Raw genomic sequence first — 25,312 nt, forward strand, 5'->3', positions numbered from 1 at the left:
AGAATTTCCCTTCCTGCCTGTCTCCTTCCCTCTTCACACCCTAAATGCTCTACACAATTTCTTGAAGAGTAACTGCTTCCTGCACATTCTCATAGCATTTAATAGTCATTTATGGTTAACAGTTAACTACATTCATTTCGGTTACTGAGTCTTGGAAATCTTGGAAACACACATCGATCATTTTTCACACATTGTTTTCTTGTGCTTTTTAAAATTAAAAGAGTTGGACTCTTCCTGGTTTAATAATATTAGCTTTACTTAAGTGAGCATTTTGCAAGTGCAGTTTTCTTACGTCCGTGCCTTTATCTTTTCAACCTCTTTTGTTTTTTTTGCCACCGCATTTTAATGTGCTTTTACAAAGGACTCTGCTCAAACATTGACCAGATCTCAGTTCTTACTGATAAACAATAATTACACCTTCCTGATGTTCCTAGTCTCAAAACATTACTATCTTGAGAGGTCACCTGATTTTCTATAAATGCAATTAGTCAAGCAATAAGTGGAGTCCTTAGAATACTCACTAATTATTATTCCTCTGGAACTATTATATTACATCTGGTAGAGAAATTGCATTAACCCTTTATTGCTGGCTATTAGTGAAGTCCTCAGAATCTGAGTGTTAGAGTTGAATTTTAACCTTTTATCAATCTATCGTTAGTATATAATGATAGATTTATATGTATCAATCTATCATTAGTATATTATAGTAAAAACAGTTTTTTGAAGTATAATTGACCTACAACACTATGTTAGTTCCAGGTGTTATAGTAGGAATTTTATTTAAAATTGTAATTGAGAACATTTATTGCTTGAAGCCGTTAAAATTTTTTTTTTTGTCCAGGGTATCAGGTTTATATATAGGTTTACATGTAAAAATATCTGAAAAAAAATGCCCGGCGCTACTGGGCATATTCACACTAGTAGTGTGAATATAATTACAATTAAAGAAAAATCAGAACACAGATGACTTGAATGAAGTCTTAATTTTTTATAATTACTAAATAAATATTAGGCACTCCTCGAAGTAGTTATTTCCCCTTAAGGCTCTTCCAAGTCATTACAGAACCTGTGACATTATTGGTTGTTATATAAAGCGCCTAAGACCACCCACTTTCTCCTCCCCTTCACCATCTCTGATGAAAACCATAACAACCCCATAAGCATGTTTGGTGTGATGTCACTCAGAGGCTGCCGACTGCTGGGTCTGCTAGGAGACTTTATTCAGAGGAAGAGCATTGTTTTGGCAACATCTGGGAGTAGAAACGGAAGCCAGAAGCATTTGGATAGCTCTGGGGTTTTTCTTCTGTGCATGTGCGGTGGAGAGACGTCTGGCATGTAGGCATGTTTCCTCTTGCTGTATTTCTTGGCCTCGAAGAAGGGTGCTGAGTTTAAAAAGCCGGTATGTGAGAATCCACGGAGCTGGTTCTTCTGTGAAATCTGTCCACCTGCTCTGAAGACATGCTGTTGTCTCCCAAGTTCTCCTTGTCCACCATTCACATTCGACTCACTGCCAAAGGATTGCTTCGAAATCTGCGACTCCCTTCAGGGTTTAGGAAAAGCACTGTCATTTTCCACACAGGTTTGTCTGGCGCAGATCTCTCTTTACCGTTACACGGGGGGCATCTTGATTAACTTGCAGGTGTTGATCAGAAATTTTCTAAGGGGATAGATGACTGGCCAAAGAAAGCTCTAATGAGAGAACGAGGCATAATTTGTAAAAAAAAAAAAAAAAAAAAAAGCAGTTTTCTCTTATGTTTCAACACATGTGTGTAGTACGTTTACTGTCTGCCAGCTGATGTGTGCTCGGTTTGTTTGTTGAAAGCAGAACTGTTGCCTGGGTGCCCTCAGCTCTTTGCTCTGACACCAGCCGAATCTGGAAAAATCAACACCTGTTCAATTACATTTTACTTCACATGAATTTGGAAATAGGACACAGGTAAATTAAGACAAACGGTTCTCTCTCCTTTAAAGAAGGAGGTGAAATGAGAGGGTTTCTGTAGGTTTTCCTCACTGAGACTGGACTAGGCTGGTTTGGTATGCTAAAAGATTTCCACGTTCTGAACATTTCTGAAATAAAACATTGTAATGGCCGTGGGGAGGTCGGAAATGAACCACAAATTAAGTTTTCCAGGCTTCGTGGTCGAAACGTTTGCAGTTACAAAAGACTGCCTCTGATCTTTAATCTTGTATCTGCTTTTTATTTTCTGTGCCTGAGATGGAAATAAATGTAGGGTGTGTTTTAGGCACGTGTAAACCTGTGTGCCCGCTTTTAGAGGATTCATTTGCCTACTGTGGCTACCTCTTGTTTCGATACAATTGCCACTGTGGTCAATTAAGTTGATTTTATGCTATAAACACTGGAGTGCTGTTATATTGAATTGGGGCTGGTTAGTGGTATATCTGCGCTATAGGATCATGACTATGTAAATAGATGATTTATTGTTTCCTGTGAATGCCAGCCTTTCTGGGTCTTGTTTTGCGTCTCTGTCCCCGGCAATTTTTTTCAGCTGACGGCTTTTAGTTTTCCCAGGGGCATCTCCCTGCTCTGTGGGATGGCTCTTCCTCACGTTTCATAACTCCCCTTGACCTGTCACTGGAATCTGCCGGCCTTTCCCTCTCCATCTGAGCTGACAGCTGAACGTAAATGGTGTTAAGTCGGGAGGGAAACAGTGGCTCTGTCTCTCCCAGCCTAAATGCCACTGTCACTTTTTCAACCTTAAAGAATAAAAAGGTGAAAAATAAAAATAAAAGGGTGCCCTATATTTGCAACAATTTGTGTAATCTAAAATAGCTCCAAATAGCTTTTAACTTGTTTTGACGTTTAAAATTGTATTTCTATGTTTTAATCAAAACCAGTAACACATTCAGTTAGATTTTATATTCATATATTTGTTTTCCATTAAGAAGAATTTTAAAAATCTTGCAAGGCACATAAGTTTTGTTTAAATGGAATAATGGAGGGGCCTCTGGTGGTTCTTGACCCATGGCACTTTAAAATAGTCATACAAAGTTATCCAGCATTTTGTCATGGCTTTTAATTTTAATTTCAGAAAAAAAATCAATCCACACTCCAAGTTAAAAAGAGAATCAAACAGTACAGAAGGTTGTACAATTCCAGGTGAGCCTCTTTCTTACCCAGGCCCTACACCCTTCCACAGAGGAAGCACCCTTCCACTCTCATGGGTACTTGTTTATCCTTCCGGAATTTTCTAGTCATATATAAGCCTATGCAGGTTTTTTCTGTATCCCTTTTTGTTTTACAGAAGCGGAAGCCTACCGTATATACTCTTCTAGAGCTTACTTTTAAACATTAATATATCTTCGATTTTCAGGTTAACACACTTATCTACCACATTCTTTTTAGTCATCTTGTAACATCCCGTTGTTGGATGAGCCATGGTTTATTTAACCAGTCTTCCATTAGTGAACATTTTAGGTTATTTGTGCCATTTTTGTGGAGCAGATAGCTTTCCACGGCAACTTAAGCAAAAGTCACAAGGCTTTTATGACCGGAGTTTGAGTGACTAATAGTGATATTTGGGGTACACTTTATTTTTTAAATTTACATAAAAATATTTTGAAACATTCATTTGATTGCAGTTGTAGTTTTTAGAGCTAGAGTGTACTTAGTGGTGCTCTAGTTTACCTGATTTTACACCAGGAAGTTGGAGGCCCAGAGAGGTGAATTAACTTGCCCAAGGGCACACAGCCAGTGGCAGGCATGGGATTAAAACCTGGCACCTCTGTTAAGAATTTTTGGTTTTTTTTAGATTTTTCCAGCTGTGAATTTTGCTGTAATTCTCTTAGATCTAGTGAAGAGCAGTGATGGAAAAAAGAGTTCTGTGTGTGGGAAGCATTTTAAAATTATGTGAAGAATATAATTCTACTTACCGCAGTGAGAATCTTCTGTGAGTTTATCCATATTACATAACTTGACGGTCTGAGAAATCTTCCAGTAAAATAGATACTGAAGTCATCGCATTTCTTCTTATCCGCACGGGCTGTGAGCAGCAGCATGTGTTTGTATTCTTAATAAAAGAAGTGGTGTTGGTGGCTGAAGTGGCAGCGGAGTTGGCCTGGATACCAAGAGCCCAGGGCTGTAGCCTTGGTTATGCTAGTAACCAAGTCATTGACCTTGATCACATCACCAAACAAGGCTACAGAATGAAGGAATCAGATGAGATGATTTCTGAGGTCTCGTCACCCTCAAATTCTGTGAATTTTCTGGCTACAGATTAAAAAACCCTGGATGTGTTACTGAAGATTCTTCTTATCTAAACTAATTCTCTCCTTATTTCCCAAACTCAGTGAATACTCCTGATTTCTTTCTCTTCACGACACCACCGTTTGCCCCTGTTCTGTCCTCACACCTCAGTACCCTTTGAATTATTGTTCTTCCTCATTTATCCACAGTTAATTGGTTGCAAGAATCGAAGACTCTATCCTTTGAAATCACTATTGTTTTTACCCTCTGCCTACTGTAGTTCAGGCTTTATTTTTAGATTGAAGAATTTGAAAATGCTCTTCTTAGAGATAGAAAATGGTCAAATATTAACAGTTGCATTTCACCCAATCTAATGCTTCGGGACTTTTTGAAGGATTTTATATCTTTGGTCTTTGCCACCGACCAGTCTTTCCCTTGCTTCCAAACTGTCTTTCACATTTCAGGATTAAGTCGTTCGTTTTATAAACAAATGTGTGTTAGACATGTACCATGTGGCAGGTGCAGTGCTAGATGCTGAAAACGTAGCCAGGACCGAGTCACACGTGGCCTCCTGCCTTCACACAGGTCACACTTTTTAAATTTTGGCCGTACCACATGGCTGGTGGGGTCTTAGTTCCCCAACCAGGGATCGAACCTGGGCCACAACAGTGATAGGGCCTAATCCTAACCCAAGACCACCAGGGAACTCCCCTACGCAGCCTGCGTTTACCAGGGAGACAGGCGGAGACCATGAAGCAGTCGTGGTGGGGTGTGGACTCGGTGCACAGGCAGCGCCCAGTAGGTGAGGCTGACTTTATCCAGGTCCCCCGGAAGCGCCCTTTAAGCTGGGACCCTGGGCTAGGAGGAAGTAGCCATGAAGCAAAAAGTGTTCCAGAGAAACACACGTTATCTCACTGTGAATCCACATTCTTCTTTTTAGCTTCCTTGAAAGCCGTCTTGAAAGTTTCTCTGGCCTCTTGCCACACTGATAAACGTTTACTAAGAACTGGTGTCGTGAATGGCGTTATGCTAAAAATGTTGATACTGAGCTCATGTAGCTATGGCAGTCTCACGGCTTCAGCTTTGCTATGACATTAAAATGTGCCCTTTCATAGTTATAGCAGTCTGTTTGAGAGAACAGTTATGTGTGAAATGAATTTTCACTTATAATGGATAATATTTTTGATACCTCTTTAAAAGTTAGATGTTGAAAGAGAAAGTTAGTGTATCTTAATCTCACAAGTTTCAAATAGCTAGTCTTACTGTGCTAAATTGTGTTTTAATGTAGTGTCTATTTGCACACAAACGTGGAAAATAAACCATACATTATAGCCTGAAGCTGGATTCAGGATGGGAAGTATAGCAGTGTTTTTCATGAGGAGAAAATGGAGGAATAAGGCAAGAAAAACATATATAGTAAATGCTTATTTAATGAGAACCACTGAAATATTCGAGTTAACTGAGTTTTGGATAGTAGAGAATCACCCTGTACATGAAATGATGTAGATTATGATACTTTTTATTAGCTCTAAAGCATGTTTTAGAGCTAAAAATACTATTTTATTAATAGTATATGCATATGACTGTTACCTTAGGTAAAAAGACAACAGGTGTGCTTTTAAATGTATATAAAATTGAACGTCACTTTTCTGTATTTGGCTCAGGTGATACAATAATACTTTGGATTATTTTAGTACGTGAGGGTCCTTTATAAAAGGCATCAATTATATAGCTCTGGGGAAGATTAAGACTAATAGAGCCTTCTCTGGGGTGAGAGACTAGGCTTTTTCCTGTTGTTCCCTGGTGGCCTGAGTTTTAAGCATCTCGCACTCAAATTGCTTTTCCTTAAGTGGTTAATGTTTTGAGAATGACATTCTTTTTATTTATTGTTTGTGTTATGGAAATTCCTAATGTTGAATGTTTTAATTGGCTATTCTAATTTTTGTTTCTACTGTCTATTTAAGGATAGTCTATTGTCTTAAATTTGCAATAAGGACATTTTGGACCCGCTTTGGCGCATTTTGGGGACTCCTCCCTCCCCCAGGTCTTCTGTCTTCACATGCCTTGTTCCAGCCGTGCTGCTTTGCTGGGGGCCCTGCTTGACAAAGCATGTGATCGCGCATGGCTGCGATGGCTAGGGACACCACCTGGGGCTGTGGAGCACTGACCCACAGGGCCTGGCCTCGCTGGCACAGTGGTGACATCCCCTGAGCTGGCTAGCTCATGATGGAAAAGTCCAGAAGAAACCGTTTTTAAAATTCTAAAATGGTACATGTGCTTGAAGTAGATACTGCAAGAAGGGCCTTGTAGCCTTTTTGTTTTTGTTTTGCAGTTGGTTCCTAATGGTGACAGAATGTTATTCTTGGTGCCGTGTTCTTCCACGTGGTAATTAAAAGGGACATCTTGGTGTATGTCATCATCACTGAAATCCAAAACACTGCTTGGCTTTCTGATGCCAGGCATCTTTTTAGATACCTATTAAATTGGTTAATTCAAACTGATTGTTAAGACAAAAACAAAAATATGAAAGTCCACTTGAAGGCCAGCATTTAATATTTTAGGTAACTTGCTTAATAACAAAGGGGAAAAAGCCAGTTCCAAGACTGCTGTCTTGTGAAACAGCACCTCAGTCACATCAGTGAACTTGGTGGATATATATATATATATATATATATATATATATATATATATATATTTTTTTTTTTTAATTTTTGGCTGTATTGGGTCTTCGTTACTGCGCGCGGGCTTTGTCTAGTTGCGGCGAGCGGGGGCTACTCTTCGTTGCGCTGCGTGGGCTTCTCATTGCGGTGGCTTCTCTTGTTGCGGAGCATGGGCTTTAGGCACGCGGGCTTCAGTAGTTGTGGCTCGTGGGCTCTAGAGCGCAGGCTCAGCAGTTGTGGCTCACGGGCTTAGTTGCTCCGAAGCACGTGGGATCTTCCCGGACCAGGGCTCAAACCCGTGTCCCCTGCATTGGCAGGCGGATTCTTAACCACTGCGCCACCAGGGAAACCCCGGTGGGTATATATTTTATCCCTTTCCTTATGCTCTGAGAAAAGACCTATCTAATTTGTTCATATACAGTGTGAACAAGTATAACAAAAGCTACTTTTTCGTATTTTAACTTGAAATAAAAATTCAGATTTTTTTCTCTACTAAAATAATGAAAGTTTTGCTTGTTAGATGATTAAAATAAAAACATTTTCATTTGACATCTGCAGAATTTTTAATGATACAGGCATGAAATTGCATTACTTGCAAATTTTTATAGTATGCTTTTTTAGTCCTGAAACAAATCCATAAACTATTTTTTTTTGTTCTAATCTTTTTTAAAAAATTTATTTATTTATCTTTGGCTGCGTTGGGTCTTCATTGCTGCACGTGGGCTTTCTCTAGTTGTGGTGAGTGGGGGCTACTCTTCTTTGCAGTACGCAGGCTTCTCATTATGGTGGCTTCTCTTGTTGCAGAGCATGGGCTCGAGGCGCGAGGGCTTCAGTAGTTGTGGCACACGGACTCAGTAGTTGTGGCTCTTGGGCTCTAGAGCGCAGGCTCAGTAGTTGTGGCGTACGGGCTTAGTTGTGGACCGCAGTACGTGGCATCTTCCTGGACCAGGGCTTGAACCCATGTCCCCTGCATTGGCAGGCGGATTCTTAACCATTGCGCCACCAGGGAAGTCCCACAAATCCACAAACTTTTAGCACATTAAGGTGAACTTTTAGATTATTTAGAAAGTCAACAAATTGGCAGATGTGATACCTTCTTAAAAGTATTTCTGGGCTTCCCTGGTGGCGCAGTGGTTGAGAGTCCACCTGCCAATGCAGGGGACACTTGTTCGTGCCCCGGTCCGGGAAGATCCCACATGCCGCGGAGCAGCTGGGCCCGTGAGCCGTGGCCGCTGAGCCTGCGCGTCCGGAGCCTGTGCTCCGCAACGGGAGAGGCCACAACAGTGAGAGGCCCGCGTACGGCAAAAAAAGTATTTCTGAATGTAGTGAATTTCTATTAACTTTTCTTTACAGTTAGTAGTCCATTTTAAGAACATAGGAGATCTGCTTTATTCCCTGCCAGCCACATGGAAAACGTGTATGGTCAATTTTGGATTGTTTTGCAGGAAAAATTGTCTAAGCAATTGTTATCCTGAAATAGGTGTATTTAATATGAATATGCCTTCTATTCTGTGATCTGCTTTTGAAATTAAGAAAGTAAAACCACTTTATGTATATTACAAATCATTGCAGCACTTCCAAATATACAATACTGTAAAATTTTAATAGGTGTCCTACAGTACCCCTCCCCAGCCACCTGCCAAAGAATTCGCTTGGGTGATGTTAACAGTCTAAAAACACTGTTCTTTGCTGAGCTTGAAATGTTCCGTAGTCAGCAAATGCCATACCTACCCAAAAAAAGGAAAATATTCCTTGTGGCTCCTAATTATGACTATTAACTTTTCCAGAGCACACACATAATGAAAGGAACCCCGAAAAGGTTTATATAAATTTAAGCTAATAATTGGTAACACGAACTTGTTGGTTGGTTTGTTTAAAATGGTGGTTGGATGCCATGAAGTAGCTCTCAGTGCCTGTCAGGCCCGCGGGCCTCTTCCATCCTTGTCAAGGGGGTTGCTTCCTCCTTTCAGACAACACCGAATAATAATTCACAAAAAGATCTTGGTCAGATTGTCTAGATTTCCATGGGTGTGCAGTTCACTTGATCAAGCCGGGAAAGTGCGTTCAGAGGCTTGTGTTAGGGGCTGCGTTCAGGACGATGGGAAATAAAGAGCTGCTTTGCTCCCCAGGAAAATGCCCCTGCAGACGATCCAATGCGGAAAGCGTGATGGAGCAGGTGAGGCTAGAATAGAGTCTCTCTGGAGGATCGGAGCAGAGGGTTAGAGGATGTCAGAACACTTCCCGGCCGGGTCTCCCGCCCCCCGCTCCCTTCCTCTGCCCTCTCTCTCTCATTTTCACGTGCTCATCTGCTCCTTTTTGTGCTGTCTCTAAGCTGGAAACTGTGACTTATCCTGGATTCCTCTCGATCCAACGGGTCCAGAAGGTCTTCCTCTTCTGCCTCATAAACACATTCATCACCTCTCCTGCCTGTTCTCACTGCCCTGACCACCAGTTCCCTCCCAGGTCCACTCTCCTCACTAGCTCAGATCTTCTCTCACTGTGTCTCCAGACCCCTGCTTGGCACCATTCTGTGTCTCCTACGCAAGAGAAAACCTCGTGCAGCACACACGTCTTGCCCCTGTTTATGCTTTCAGCCACGTCATGTTACTTTAATTTCAGGAGAGCTTTGCTGGCAGCACTGAACACCAGGACCTCCAGGGCCTCCCATACCTCTATGCCTTGGTGTTTTCTGGCCTTTTCTGTTTATCTGTCTGCCAAACATGCAAATGTCCGTCCAAACTCTGTCTCTAGAACCCTCTCTTGACGGCCCCAGATCTAGGTGTTTCTCCACCTGTACCCTCACCACACTGTGTGCATAATTCTGTTACCTAATTATCAGATCATATGGCCTTTGGTGATGGCCTGTTTCTGTCTCTGCTGCGTAAAAAAAGTTCCTTGAGAACAAGAAGCCGTATGTGAGAAGCACATCCAACAGACGTTGACTGAGTGTACAGTGGTCATGTGGGTGGGTCGTTTCATAACTGGATACTCCCTCTTATCAGAACACATATTTCCTGGTAGTTCACGTTTAAGGCTTTCTTGTCATCGAATATCCCAGGGTAAACACCCATAAATACCCATCAGATCCTGAGGAAACACTGATGGAAAGAACTTGTGTAAAGATAGGTGTCCCTAGGAAGGGTTTCAGATGTGTAGGTTCAGATTAAGGCAGAAAGACGGGAGTCAGTTGTCTGTCCAGGCTGCTGGTAGAGCCCGTTAGCTCATTACTTACATTTTATTAACCCACAAGCATTAGTTTTCAATGCAGTACGTAGTAGAAAGCATATAACAGCCAATGACTGTCACCTTCACAGATAGGTGAATATGTGAGAGTCGAACAGGAAGAGATTAATACCATAGAAACAGGGTGTCTTCAGGAATCCTTGTAGAACACCACCTTCTTCTACGTGCCTCCACCACCCCCAAGACACAAGCCTGGTCCACCAGCCCCACAGCAAAGCCCCATGGTAGATTTTGATAAATATTTGGCAAGTGAATGGATACTAAGTCAATAGGCACATAAAACACTAGGCAAACATTAGTTACTGAATGCTATGTATAGTTTTGTGTTTCATTCAAGTTAAGGCAAGCTCTCCAAGTAAGTCTTGTCTCTTACTTGATTTTAATATTCGGAAAGCCAGCGGATTTCCGAATATTAAAGTGGCTTGTTTTGCCTCAGGATGGATGTGTCCTCAGCAGCTAATAGGTTAGTCCCTGTCTGAATTGTTAAGTCTCTCCCACAAAAATTGTGTTTAACCTTGAGGTGGGGATCTGTATGCCTGAGTGACTTGAGCCTGAAACATGGGCTTATTCTTCTCTCCCCAACTATTTTCTTTAAGAGGATGATAAATAACTTCATTAGGCGAGTTTTAAATTTTATTAAATTGAGGTTTCTGAGTAGAAAGAACAAAGACAGTAGACAGTGTTATCCAGCTGTTTTTCAAGTGAGCAAATGTCTTGGATGCAGGACTTTTATTTTCCTGATGGAGGTTTCAGTTTTATTGGAATGAACCTCAGACCAGACATGGCAGTGGTAATTCTCCTGTCAACACGCATCCGAATCTATGTAGAAGTTAACATTTAATTTTAAGGTTTCTGAGTAAGTTGATTGTTTGAAATTAGACAGCCTGTTTTTTTTTTTTTTTTTAACATCTTTATTTGAGTATAACTGTTTTACAATAGTGCATTAGTTTCTCCTTTACAACAAAGTGAATCAGTTATACATATACATATGTTCCCATATCTCGTCCCTCTTGCATCTCCCTCCCTCCCACCCTCCCTATCCCACCCCTCTAGGTGGTCACAAAGCACAGAGCTGATCTCCCTGTGCTATGCGGCAGCTTCCCACTAGCTCTCTATTTTACATTTGGTAGTGTATATATGTCCATGCCACTCTCTCACATCGTCACAGCTTACCCTTCCCCCTCCCCATATCCTCAAGTCCATGCTCTAGTAGGTCTGTGTTTTATTCCCATCCTACCACTAATCTCTTCATGACATTTTTTTTTTTTTTTAGATTCCATGTATATGTGTTAGCATACGGTATTTGTTTTTATCCTTCTGACTTACTTCACTCTGTATGACAGATTCCAGGTCTCTCCACCTCATTACAAATAACTCAGTTTCATTTCTTTTTATGGCTGAGTAATATTCCATTGTATATATGTGCCACATTTTCCTTATCCATTCATCTGTTGATGGACACTTAGGTTGCTTCCATGTCCTGGCTATTGTAAATAGAGCTGCAATAAACATTTTGGTACATGACTCTTTTTGAATTATGGTTTTATCAGGGTATATGCCCAGTATTGGGATTGCTGGGTCGTATGGTAGTTCTATTTGTAGTTTTTTAAGGAACCTCCATACTGTTCTCCATAGCGGCTGTATCAATTTACATTCCCACCAGCAGTGCAAGAGGGTTCCCTTTTCTCCACACCCTCTCCAGCATTTATTGTTTCTAGAGTTTTTGATGATGGCCAATCTGGCCGGTGTGAGATGATATCTCATTGTAGTTTTGATTTGCATTTCTCTAATTATTAATGATGTTGAGCATTCTTTCATGTGTTTGTTGGCAATCTGTATATCTTCTTTGGAGAAATGTCTATTTAGTTCTTCTGCCCATTTTTGGATTGGGTTGTTTGTTTTTTTGTTATTGAGCTGCCTGAGTTGCTTATAAATTTTGGATATTAATCCTTTGTCAGTTGCTTCATTTGCAAATATTTTCTCCCATTCTGAGGGTTGTCTTTTGGTCTTGTTTATGGTTTCCTTTGCTGTGCAAAAGCTTTTAAGTTTCATTAGATCCCATTTGTTTATTTTTGTTTTTATTTCCATTTCTCTAGGAGATGGGTCAAAAAGGATCTTGCTGTGATTGATGTCATAGAGTGTTCTGCCTATGTTTTCCTCTAAGAGTTTGATAGTGTCTGGCCTTACATTTAGGTCTTTAACCCATTTTGAGTTTATTTTTGTGTATGGTGTTAGGGAGTGTTCTAATTTCATACTTCTACAGGTAGCTGTCCAGTTTTCCCAGCACCACTTATTGAAGAGGCTGTCTTTTCTCCACTGTGTTTCCTTCCCTCCTTTATCAAAGATAAGGTGACCATATGTGTGTGGGTTTATCTCTGGGCTTTCTATCCTGTTCCATTGATCTATATTGACAGCCTGTTAATAGGTATAACAAATGAAATATTTTATAGTTTTAAATACAGCTGCATTATCAAAACAGTACCATGTTAATAAATGGACCATAAGGGCAAAGTTTGGTTCATATTAAGCTAATTTCCTATAAATAATGAATTTTGTAGAATTTAAGGGAAACCCGTTTTTTTGGCATTATGAGGTGCTCTATTTATGAGCATTAGGGCTTTGAACATCACTGGAGATTTTTGCATCATCTCTGTTCCTCCGTTGGGCCAGGAGTGAGGAGGAAGAGAAAGATGCTCAAACTAGGTCATCAGCCACCGTGTGGTACAATTTTGTCCTCAGGGAGCCCAGTATGTGGAATGGAAGATTGAGGTCACAGTGTGCTTTTCCAGCTCTAGATAGAGTGCAGTCTGTTTGCTTATTTGCTCTTAGGTTGAAATTTGAAGACATCTAAATCTATGTTAAGAATTCACATTCAACAGAAGCTGTGTTATTTAGACTTCTGTCCAGATTCCCCATGGAAGAAACATGGATTGACTTATGTTTGCTTGATGGTTACGTGTTAAAGATTGAAGCTCAGCATTCACTGTAACCATCTTTAAAAAATGTTACGTTTTAATTTTGAATAGGTAATGTATTTACCCTGTGGTTAAAAAATATTTTAAAATGCATTAGAACACCTTATATCTATCTGGTTCTTATTTCCTTCTCTGAAAAGGTAAACATTGTTAGTACTTTCATATGTCTTATAGTTTTGTTAGGAATTTATAAGCAAAAAAATGTGTTTATATTCCCATCATCTTGACACAATGGGGGCATATCATCTACATTGTTCTTCACTGTTTTTTATTTACCACAGAGAACTTCCTAGTTCTGTTACAGCTGTGACATTTCACTATATAAATGTATCATACATTTATTTAACCAGACCTCTACTTATGAACATTTGGGTTGTTTTTTTTTAATCTTTTCTTTGCAAACAAGTTTGCAATGAAACCCCTTCTATAGGTGTTATTTTACTCCTGTGTAGGATTCATGATAGAATAAATTCTTGCTTACTAGCTGTGAGTCGAGCACCTTGTGTGAGGGTGTGTTAGAGAAGGCTTATCACCAAATTTTATGTTCTTAGACATCAATTTGGGTATATGACACTATGCAGACAGACCTCATCAGAATTGTTTTAAATGTTTGAATGAGATTCTCTGTGGGTAGCATTGAAAACTGCATCGTGATGTACGTGATGATTTCTGCTGATTTCTGTTACTTCCTGAGGCAGAGCGGTGTTTGAGTTTTAGGTGTGGTGTTTGGGGTTTCCATGGCTGGACACTTAAGAACTGATGTTGATGTGTGAGATTCCCCACTCTTGAAATTCCAGTTCTCCAACCATTAAGAAAGCCTGAGAGAAAAAGAAGGTGGTACCGTCTTGAGTCTTCTTGACAGCTTGAGTTTTCCTGAAGCAATAGCTTTTTCTTCCCTACTTCTCTAGTTAGATGGAATTCACACTCTAACACTTAACTGCAAATGATGGTGAAACAGTGACCAGTCAAAGCACAGATGAGAAAGCAGCTAAGAACCAGGAGACGTGCATGATTGGAATGCAATCAAACTTGGACAGTTGATGTTTTCCAGGGTGTACCTGAGCAAAAAACTGCTTAAGTTCATTCTCAAGTGATCTTAGCAGCGTTCCTAATATAGTATTAGGCCCTAGAGAATTTTCTAAACTTGCAAAAAAATAGATATGCCTTGACACAGTTAACAGTTACAAAATGTGGAGAATAGGACTTTTATAAGCACAAATGCCATTTTGTTACCCAAAGCTAAAGCAACCAAAATGTAATAAAGGAAATGTATAGATACTAACTCACTTGTGGATATAAGCCATCTGAATTCTCAGCAGCAAACAGGGGAGTAGCTTACACTGCTGCACTGACAGATTTGAAAAAACGAAGTGTTGGTTGGGCCTGGGGGACAAGGCATGAAATGGGGGAAGGGGGTCAGAAGGTACAAACTTCTAGGTATAAAATAAATAAGTCATGGGGATGTCATGTACAGCATGATGACTAAAGCTGATAATTCTGTATTGCATATTTCAAAGTAGCTAAGAGAGTATCTCTTCTTCTCATCACAAGAGTAAAATCTTGTAACTATGTATGGTGACAGATGTTAACTAATTGTGCTCATTTCGCAGTATATACAAATAGTGAATCATGTTGCATACCTGAAACTAATATGTTATATGTCAGTTATACCGCAATAAAAACATGTCAAATTACATTTCAGATGGTAAAAAAAAAAAAAAAAAAGTTTGTCTCGGGAATTTGAAACCACAATTGCATAAGAAGAGCCTTTAACTAAATATATTGAAGTAAAATAAAAACCATCATAATGGTTTCAGAGGACTAATTCAACGCTTACTTTTTACAATTTTTTATACACTTTTTCAAAAAGTATTGACAGATTTTTAACATTATGTAAATATATTATTTTAAAATCGACTTTATGTCCATGGAGAAACACTAGAGTTAATCTCTTTAAACCAAGAAAAGATAGACTTATCTTTAAAATAACGTTAGAGGTGGAATTAACCATTCAATAAGAAAAACAAATAAAGGAAGGTGTATTATATACATATAATCAAGGAGTTTAGCCAAACAATATTACTAAGCAAATAATTTCCATAGACTTGTAAATTCAAAAAGTCTTGATAATCCAGTGAAAAAATTCTAGTTTATAAAGGAACCAACCATAAATACTTAGCTGCTGCCTGACTTTGGCATAAGAGATAATTTGAGGAAAAAAAAATATTGGTGTTACAAAAAGAATACCTGTATTCTGAATGTGAGTGTAAAAAACAATGCTTAATGAGTGAATTTACATTTAATTTAATATATTTCCTTAGAAATAACTTATTAGAACATGACTAGTTAATACTAAAATTCATCTGAGAGACTAAGTAGGCAAGAAACTTAAAGAATGTTTTCTCCAGAAATGTTAATATAAAATATTCATTTCTCAGATTTTGTAAATAATTATAACCTAACAGTTTAAAAACTGATATTGTGGTAAATAATAAAATTGATTAACATAGAAATTCTAGGAAGAGAATGGAAAGTTGTTAAGGAGTCAAGAAATGGTAACTTCAGAGCAATGAATAATAAATGAATACATATTTCAGTAAGTATTGGTAGGATATATAGCAGTGATATTGGTCAGGAAAGTGAACCTGTATCTACATATGTTGCAGGAAATTCTAGATGGTCAAAGAGTTAAAAGATGTTTTTTGCTCTTCTGTTTGTATGAAATCATATAAAACACTATATAAAAGGTAGGTATTTATCAGTAAATATTGGTAGGTATTTATCTATAAAAATTTATCTGTAAATATCCAATAATATTCATTATTGAAATGAATAGTTAGCAGATAATGGGTCTGGATGAATTAAAGTAACATTTTGTTAAGATTATTGCATAAATGTTTATTTTTAATTATGTAATATATTACGTCCCCACCCCATCTCCACTTTCCAGAATGGGTGGAAACAGAAGCCTAGGTTCTGACTTGGCGTCTGTCCTGTAGAAGCTGTCTGTGCCTGGGCTCGGCCCTTCACATCCTTGACCTTCACCTTCCTTATGGAGGGTTACTGGGAGGACCACAGAGAGGGAAAGTGAGAAAACACTATAAACAGTGAAACAGTATAATTATTACATGTTATATGACAAATATAATCCCTGGGAACATTTTATTTGTTTGGTATTTATTTGTTTATTTTAATTTTGGGCCGCGCTTTGCGGCATGCGGGATCTTAATTCCCTGATCGGAGATCGAACCCGTGCCCTCTGCAGTGGACGCACAGAGTCTTGACCACTGGACCACCAGGAAAGTCCTTGGGAACATTTTAAATTTTAGAAAATGACATAGAGGAATACTAATCTCAGATATTTGGATAAATTGTAAAATATTTAGATTATTTTTCATCAGTATGTGACTCTATTATAAAGTTCTCCTTTCAGGACTTTAATGTTATGACGGTGAAATTGGTTACTGTCTCTGTCTGCTTTGGAAGTGGCTTATCGCTAAGCAGTGGGTAATGATTACTAACAAAGACTAATGCATACTTTCCCTTGTCTTTAAGTATTTTTAAAACACAATAAATATTTTAGTCATTTTAGAACTGAGAATTATCAAGTATTAATACAAATATTGAGCTAACCATGGAAAGCTACCATAGAAAATGAGAGCCCTTTTCCTGTTTTGTTTGTTTGTTTTTTTAACTTAAAGAATATATTGAGTGTACTTTGCCATTGCTTCTTGGAACATGAATACTGAGGTTTCATATTCCTTCAAGAAATCGCTGTTTTCTTCCCTCTAAAAAAATCAGAGAAAATAGTTACCGTTTATAAAATTGTCTTAGGTTTGTTTGTCACCATAGGATGTGGATGCCATAGGGAATGACTTTGAGAATAAGGAAACATTTATTTTTTTAGTTTCTTGTCTTTTTTCCCCCTAGATTTAGATTTGTTTTGGTTATTCAGCCTACTTATTTTAAGAAGCTAAGCAGCTTGTTTCCTGTTTTTCCAATTCTGTTTGACATTTAAAGTGACTGAGACATTTGGAATGGTTCCAAAATGGAACAGTTTTTTCATGTAAGATAGAGTAATTCCCAGGGCACCATGACAGAAAGTGAGAAATCACTTAGCATGGCATCTTAAATGGATGTGGAGTATTAGCGTGTGCTTTAAAATAAAATTTTTTTAAGCCTATTACAGCTTGAAGGGGGGGAACAACAAAGCTTGTATTTTTTTTTTTTTTTTTTTTTTTGCGGTACGCGGGCCTCTCACTGCTGTGGCCTCTCCCGTTGCGGAGCACAGGCTCGGGAGGTGCAGGCTCAGCGGCCACGGCTCACGGGCCCAGCCGCTCCGCGGCACGTGGGATCTTCCCGGATCGGGGCACGAACCCGCGTCCCCCGCATCGGCAGGCGGACTCCCAACCACTGCACCACCAGGGAAGCCCCCGGGAAGCCCCCAAAGACTGTATTTGATAGAAAACGGAAGAGTGTAGTCAAGAGTATATAATACTCTTACTGAATCACTTTGCTGGTACACCTGAAACTGACACAACATTGTAAATTAACTCTAGTCTAATATAAAATTTAAAAATTTTTTTAAAGAGTATAATACTCTTAGCAATGAATTGAAAGATCAGGGGTTAAATATGAGTAGATTTTCAATGTATATGTGGTGATTTATCAGGAATTAGGAAGTGATTCATTTAGAGTATAAACCTTTGTAAGGACCAGGCCATCAGCAGGGAGAGGATGGGAAGTTGGTAAGAAACGTGTAAGAAGAGGGAAAGGCCTTTAAAGTCCAATCGTTCGTGCGTTGTTTTTCAGCCTGTGTGCTCAGAATGGACAGTCAGGGTTCTTGTCACAGGCAGATTTCTGTACCAGTTTACCTGGAAAATTAGCAACTATGAAATCAACGTTATTTTGCACGCAGTTTTCGTGTTTCTGGATTGGTAAATCGGTTCGTTTCATGCCCCTACTTCTCTGCCCCGTATATAACTTGTATCAGAATTAAAGCCATCGTCTGTGCTTCTGACTTCCAGAAATCTTGGTATTCGATTAATCCATGTTCTCATCCGTATGCTTTCCTTATGTAAACATAACTTACATGCATTTCTGTGGCTTCTCTAGTTGTTTGTGAAGCCAGATGGTGGTGGTTATAAAAAATTAAAGTTACGTATTTTCCTACCTATATTCATTCCTTTTGCAGTTGAAAAGGGCAGACAGAAGAGTCCCAGAAGTTTATGTATCCAGACCCAGACATCTCCAGATGTGCTCTCCTCAGAAAAAACACTTGAGTTGGCCCAGTATAAGACAAAATGTGAAAACCAAAGTGGATTTATCCTGCAGCTCAAGCAGCTTCTTTCCCGTGGTAATACCAAGTTCGAAGCATTAACAGTTGTGATTCAGCACCTACTGTCTGAGGTAAGGATGTGTACCCTCTAAACATCCTTCTCACTCTAAGGTAGGGGCAGGCGGGGGGATGGGCAATGCTCATGTCCTGTCTTGTGAATATCTTTAAGTTAATGATTGGTAAGATCACATAGAATTCACCCAATTATTATGCTTTTGTCAACTCACTTGATTCCTGAGTCACTCTCTAGAAATCTGGCATTGAAACGTTTCTTAGTACTTCTCTTTCTTCTCTGGGGTCTGTTAGACCAACAACAGCGAAAACGTAAACTTCTATATACCTCTAGACTATATTAGCATTGCCCATTAAAAAAAATTAATCAGTCGATCTAAGAAAGAAATGCAAAATTTTATTTGAGCCACATTGAGGATTTTAACCTGGGAACAGCATCTCAGAAAGCTCTGAGAATTGCTCCACCCCTTAGAAGTCAAGGCACCCGTTGTGTATAAGGTGTTTGAGACAGAGGACACATTATTGACAGTTTACACAATCCAGATCTGCAAGTACAAAGTGTTTGGTCATGTGACCCCTGACAAGATCTAGAGGTAACGTTATCTTTAAGGAGTTGGCTTGGTGCTGGGAGAGTGTTGTTCTTTATGGTTGAGTAGGTATTTCTCCTGATGGGGGAGGTCTGGTCGATGCATAAGGCAGATAGATACACAATGCACAGTAGAAGGGAGAGTGGAATCCAAAGGGCAGAGAAAATTTTTTTATGTTTAAATTTTTCTTGCCATAAAATATGAATTTTATTTCACAGCATTAACTTTTTTTTTTTTCACTTCATTTTTTATCTAACTATGTGTAGTTTTCCATATCACACTGGACTTAATGCTTTGAAAAATGAGGTGGATTATATTTATGGGTCAAAGAACACTTTTGAGATAACTCCCAGTAGTGGTCTAGGCAGTCTTCAGAATTTCCATCCATTCCTAAAATAGTTTGTGGTACAACAAACATGAAACAGATTTTCTTTGCTTACTTACTCTTCCCTGATATTCTACAAGGATGTTCATTCAGGAATTAGTTAAAATTCATTGAGAAAACCAAGTTTCTATGAACGTATGCTACTGGCATAGCAATAAAAAGTATAATTATTTTAGGGGAAATACTGGGTTGAGAATGTCGCTTGAGCTCTCTAGCTATTTTTAAATCACTGTTTTAAAGATGAGGCTACCTGACATCTCAAGAAGAATACTGTTCAATCTGCTTCTTCTGTAGTTCAGTTCAGTCCAACAAACCTATACTCATTTCTTACAGAGGCTACTCTGATGTGGTTGCCATCTGGGGCAAAGGGAGATGCAGGTGAATGAGACTTGGTCTGTGCCTTTGACGAGCTGCTAAGCTAGCAGACAGTTTAAATCGGTATCTGGTGAACATTTTACAGCTTTGTTCGAATGAACTTTTTTGAGGGGGAGATGCAGACATTTACCTAGTTTTTAAATTACAGTAGCATACAGTATTTTTGTTTTTCTCTATTATATAAAAAAGGAATTTTGAGAGTTGGTTTATGTAACCAAGTAAGCTAAATTGGAAACTACATAACGTCAAATGTAGGGAACAATTAGTTTGTCTACTTAGTGATAAACCAATTATTTATTTTACTATATCTAGCCTAACAACCCCATGTTGCACTCTTTTCTCTCCTTTATCTCCCACATGAAAGCAATCACAGCTGGTGAGTTCTCATCCCACAGTGTTTCTCCCCTTCCTTCATCTCCTCTTTTCTGTCTCTACTGATGCCAGCCTTTTTCAAGCCCCGGGTAACTGTCTCCTGGATTATGTTAATAACTTCGTAACCAGTCTTGAGGCTTGCACTGTCTCCTCTGTAATCCATCCCAATCCCTCCACCCCAAAGCATTCTACTCTACTGATTACCTTCAGTGGTTCTCCATCGTCTACAGCCCATTTTCCCAGTATGGTAGCCACTAGCCTTATGATGCTGTTGAGCGTTTGAAGTGTAGCTAGGCTGCACTGAGATACGCGGTAAGTGTAGAATGCACACAGATTTCAAAGACGGTATGAAAAAAGGATGTGAAATATCTCATTAATAACTTTTCTGTTGACTGTATGTTGAAATGATAATTTGGACATGCTGGGTTAAATAAAATACATTGTCAAATTAATTTAATCTTTAAAAAGTGTGGCTACTTGGAAAGTAAAATTACGTACACGGCTCACATTATATTTCTCTTGGATGACTCTGGTGTGTAACTTGGAATATAAGACTCTCTGTAATCTGGCACCAACTGCCCCTTTTAACCTTCCCCTCCCTGCCGGTGTGCTCCAGCTGTATAATCAGGAAGGTAAAGGAGAAGCAAGAGGGGTTTAACATTTGTTGAATATTTACTAAGTACCAGACGTTCTTACTTAATAAAATCCTCTCCAAAACGCAAGTTGGAGTTTACAAATAAGAAAGTTGAGGCATAGAGCTGTTAAGTACTTGACTATCATCAGATAGCTGACAAGAGGAGGACCAGGACTTGAACCCAGGTCTAGGACACTATGAACTCAGAATCCCCTATAAAGTTCCTGTACTTTTTCATCTTTTGCTCAAATACCATTATTGGGCTACCACCCTTCGCCCTAATACCTACGTGTTCAGATCTTTCTTATATTAGCATCGCATCACTACCTGGATTTAATTGACTTGGATTCATTATACAAACCGCCAAAGTTAAAAATGCGAATGAAATAGATGAGGCTGTCCTGGCTTCCATGCCTGTCAGTGAGCGAAGGCCCAGGAGTGGATGTGAGGTGGACCACACGAGTCTTGCTTCAGCTGTATTCTCAGTCCCTCGGTACCCCATGTGGCACGGCCGTTCCACGCTCTATGTGGTCCTAGTGTTTAAAGATGCTTGCCTTCCATACGACTTAGCCCCTAAACACAAACCAAACATTTTATCAGGTGACCAATTGGAGAAAGGTTAGGTCCAACACTAGAGAAAATATTTCACTGGGTCGGGCGGGCACACTGAGAGATGCTTCAGTCCACTGCAGGGCAGAGACTCTTAATGGGTTTCATGGATTCTTGTATTGCATGTGAATTTCATCTTACACCCAATTTAGATCCTAATGCCCATGTAATTGTGACTCCGTTGAATTTCTTAAAATTCAGCTCAAAAACACCCTCTTTTATGAAGACGTTCCTAGTCCTTCTAGCTCTATGTTTTATCTACTGTCTGGATTCTAGGAGCACTTATATTTCTCTGTCACTCTCTACCTAGTAGGTAACCATTTCGAAGTTGCTTTTACTATTTAAGACAGTCAGCTCACTGAGAGCTGGATCTGTTTCTGGTGCTTTCTTAGGAAACCACCCCAGCTGCTTTGGCAGTGCCTTATACATAATAGATACGCAGTGTGTATCTCAATGAACAAATGGATCAATAAAGAGGACGGAATCTCAGATGTAAGATGAACATATAAAGTCTCTATGTAAATGTGCTTTGCTCTTTTGTAGCTCTTTATAATCAATCAGCAAATATTTGCTGATTGCCTAAATGTGTACAGGGCACTGTTAAAAAACAGTTGGAAAGGAAAGTTATAACCAAGGGAAAAGTTAAGCAATTTTTTCAAAATTTTTACTTAACCCTTTGGTTCTCTCATACCCATTAGAGAAGTGATTGATATATAGATATGTAGATAGGTAGATATAGATTGTAGATCTATACTGATCTATATATACATATATATCTCGTTATTGCTAATTTTTCCTAAACCGTTTCAGAGCATTAAATTGTAGGTAAAAATCGTTGATTATAGGGAATCCTGGAACTGTCACTTATCCTTTTGTTGCAAGTCTATTTAATAACTACAACTTTACCACTTTAGTGGTAGACATCATTCGTTACAGAGCAGAAGCTCTAATGCATGTCTCTTGAATCTGGAAACCAATACCACACTTTCTATTTCTCAGAGGACACACTGTTGTTAGTTTTAGTTCTGATTCTTGGTTTATCCTTGCATAGGTGTACGGTGTTCTGTGCAGGCAGACCGAGTGCCAGACAGTGTTGATGGCAGTGATCCCAATTTCTTTCTTTTTTTTTTTTTTTTTTTGCGGTACGCGGGCCTCTCACTGCTGTGGCCTCTCCCGCCGCGGAGCACAGGCTCCGGACGCGCAGGCTCAGTGGCCATGGCTCACGGGCCCAGCCGCTCCGCGGCACGTGGGATCTTCCCAGACCGGGGCACGAACCCGCGACCCCTGCATCGGCAGGCGGACTCTCAACCACCGCGCCACCAGGGAATGCCCCCAATTTCTTCATGAAAGTTTCCGGGTACCTCAACCCAGCCTCTGACCAGTAATTCAGTGTGCCTCCAGTTCTGTTTCTGATAGTGGAATCTAACCTAAAGTAGCACCTAAACAAAGATGAATTTTGAATGACACTAGCAGTCTATAAATAAAACTGTCTCAGACCAAAAAAAAAAAAAATGGACACGATTCATCGTGTGGTCGTGGGGATGGAGGAGGTCAGAGAGAGCATACATCTGAGCCATCCAACGTGGTTCTTTCCTGCAAAATCCCCTGTGCTTTTGACATTCTCCCAAGCTAGCAAACTGAGGCTCACCGATGAGATGACAGCCGGAGACTAGGTGTCTGTGTCCCAGGGACTCCTCATTAAATTATCGTGAGTCCATTTTTTTCTTGGAGCACTTTGTATATTTAATGTATGAGTATAAAAGCATTTTTCCCAACCAGATTCCCACCTCCCTCTTTTTTTTTTTTTTTTTCCTTCTCATTGTGTGGAACTCTGCATGTTACAATACAAAGAAAGTTAAATAAACTTGTTATCTGGACCATAAAGAGTTTATCATCTAAGACAGAAACACTGATATAGGAGCAGCTAAACAAAAAGAAACCACAGCCAGTATCTAAGTGACAAATGCATTTTGTCATCTACAGAGAAAGGGTTAAGGTCTTGAAGGGCAAGCTACCAGGAGAGTCAGGTAGAAAGTAACACTGAGTTCGTGCCTATTATGATATGAGTACTGTGGTCGGCGTTTCACATAGGATCATATTTAAAGTCCTTGGTTTTTCCATTGTCCTGTACTGCTTCCCCTCAGACGAGGTCATCTGCCTTGAGTTATTGGTCCTGGATGTCTTAGTTCTACCTAGGTCCCAAGCTTCTTGAGGCAGGAACCGTGTCTTAAATTTTTTCCATATTTTCCCCAGCATCTGGAATGGTACTTGGTAAGTTGGTACTGAGTAATAAATTGCCAACCAATTCCGAAGGATAAATGAATGTCCTGTCTCGGTGTGTGGGGGAAGCGAGTAGTATCTATGACTGACAGTTAGTATTCCCTGAAGGCTTACAGAATGCGTCAGGTACAGAAGACCAAGCCTTCCAGCTTGTGGAGGTGGGACGTGCATGGCAAGCATGACTTGGACAGAAGAGGAGTAGGGTGTCTATACAGGAGCTGGGTGATTGCGGTTCATGGAACTTTATTTTTTATGCACTCAATGGAAGACTCTTGTTGAGCAAGGGCATTTATTTGTACCTAGAATATGGGATAAAAATCTACCAATCCTCTGCAAAATAGTGTGGAGGGAGGCTTTCCATAGTTCAGGAATGGGGTTGGCGAAGAATGGTGGAGGCATCGCTAATAGAAAAAGTGCAGTGGATTCAAGACACGTTAGGAAGGAAGAACTGACAGACTGTGGCACAACCCATTAGACAAGGAAGAGTCCAAAACGATCCCATGGTTTTCCTGTCGCTGCCACTGGGATTGACAGAGGTTGGAAGACTTCGATGGCTTCTGGGCACTGGGGAAGGCTGACTGCAGTAGAGCTGGGGGCAGTGTCTCCATGCGTACAGTCGGCCCTTGGTACCTGTGGGGACTGATTCCAGGATGCCCCCCGCCCCAACAGCAGGTACGAGAATCCGTGGATGCTCAAAGCCCTCATAGAAAGTGACGGAGTACCGCTGTTCCTCCACGCCCACATCCCAGGTTCCACATCGGGGATTCAACCAACCTTGGATTTCAACTGTACTGAAATTACTTGTCTGCAGAGTCCCTTTAATAATCAAAAAGACTGCCTTGTAGATACTTGTGATAGGATGTAAAAGTTCACAGAATCACTCCTGGAAACTTTACACCAACTTAATTTTTCAATTTTCCGTATTTAAGGATTTCCATAAATTTGAAAAGTGATTTAACTTCTTACCAGCTTTTCCTTCTGTTAAGGATTTAGCTCTTAGAAAAGAGTGAATTTTAAGCAAGGTCACCGAATGTGTTACAGGACCGCTTGCATGTATCTAGCAAAACAGTCTTCTGGGTCTCTTGTCACTCAAGTGACAAAACTTGCTGATACTTAACGTGAACTAGATCACAAAGGCTTAAATTTGAGATTAAGAGAAGTATATAGTATATATATTTTTATTCGCTTTTTCCCCCAATTTTATCTGGGTTGGTTTTCCTCAAACTTTAATTTCTACATTAGAAAACTCACTGCTTGTTCACTTAAAAAAAAAATGGACTTAACTGATTTGTGATTTCAGAACAACCTAATACTACGTTTTAAGAATCAAGCATTTAGAATATCATTAGGGCCAAAATGTACTCATTGAGAAAGTGTTCCTTAAATCCCAGTCACTGTTAAATGTCCAGGACACTGCTAGCGTATCGTTAACTTCCCTAGCTCTTTCGTGAGAGACTATTACAAAATAAAAACCATAAAATATATCTGATCTCCAACTCTCAATTCAGCAGGTCACACTTCTTAAAATGCCAGGGAACCATGCTGTAAGCATTCAAATGAATTTTTCCGGAAAACATCATTCATTTTATAATATAATGTTAAATTCTACGTCACAACACACACTTTCACCGTTCCTCA

At 39.6% G+C, this 25,312-nt stretch overlaps 1 protein-coding gene and 1 pseudogene across 10 annotated transcripts in view; one reads left to right on the top strand and one right to left on the bottom strand.

The window, feature by feature from the left end:
• The window catches only part of MTUS1 (microtubule associated scaffold protein 1), a 155,356-nt gene that overhangs the window by 100,789 nt on the left and 29,255 nt on the right, over positions 1–25,312 (top strand). For 9 of the 10 annotated variants that reach the window (XM_059049414.2, XM_067022359.1, XM_059049416.2 and 6 more), the window contains one exon: positions 18,277–18,491. In XM_059049414.2, coding sequence (XP_058905397.1) covers positions 18,277–18,491 — 215 coding nt within the window. Of the gene's footprint in view, positions 1–1,113; positions 1,580–18,276; positions 18,492–25,312 lie in introns of those variants that run through there. The other variant, XM_059049418.2, reaches the window with a different exon arrangement.
• Positions 8,738–8,841, bottom strand: LOC131747641 (U6atac minor spliceosomal RNA; annotated as a pseudogene).

The sequence above is a fragment of the Kogia breviceps genome, chromosome 20, assembly GCF_026419965.1.
Source record: "Kogia breviceps isolate mKogBre1 chromosome 20, mKogBre1 haplotype 1, whole genome shotgun sequence".
NCBI classification, from domain to species: domain Eukaryota; kingdom Metazoa; phylum Chordata; class Mammalia; order Artiodactyla; family Physeteridae; genus Kogia; species Kogia breviceps.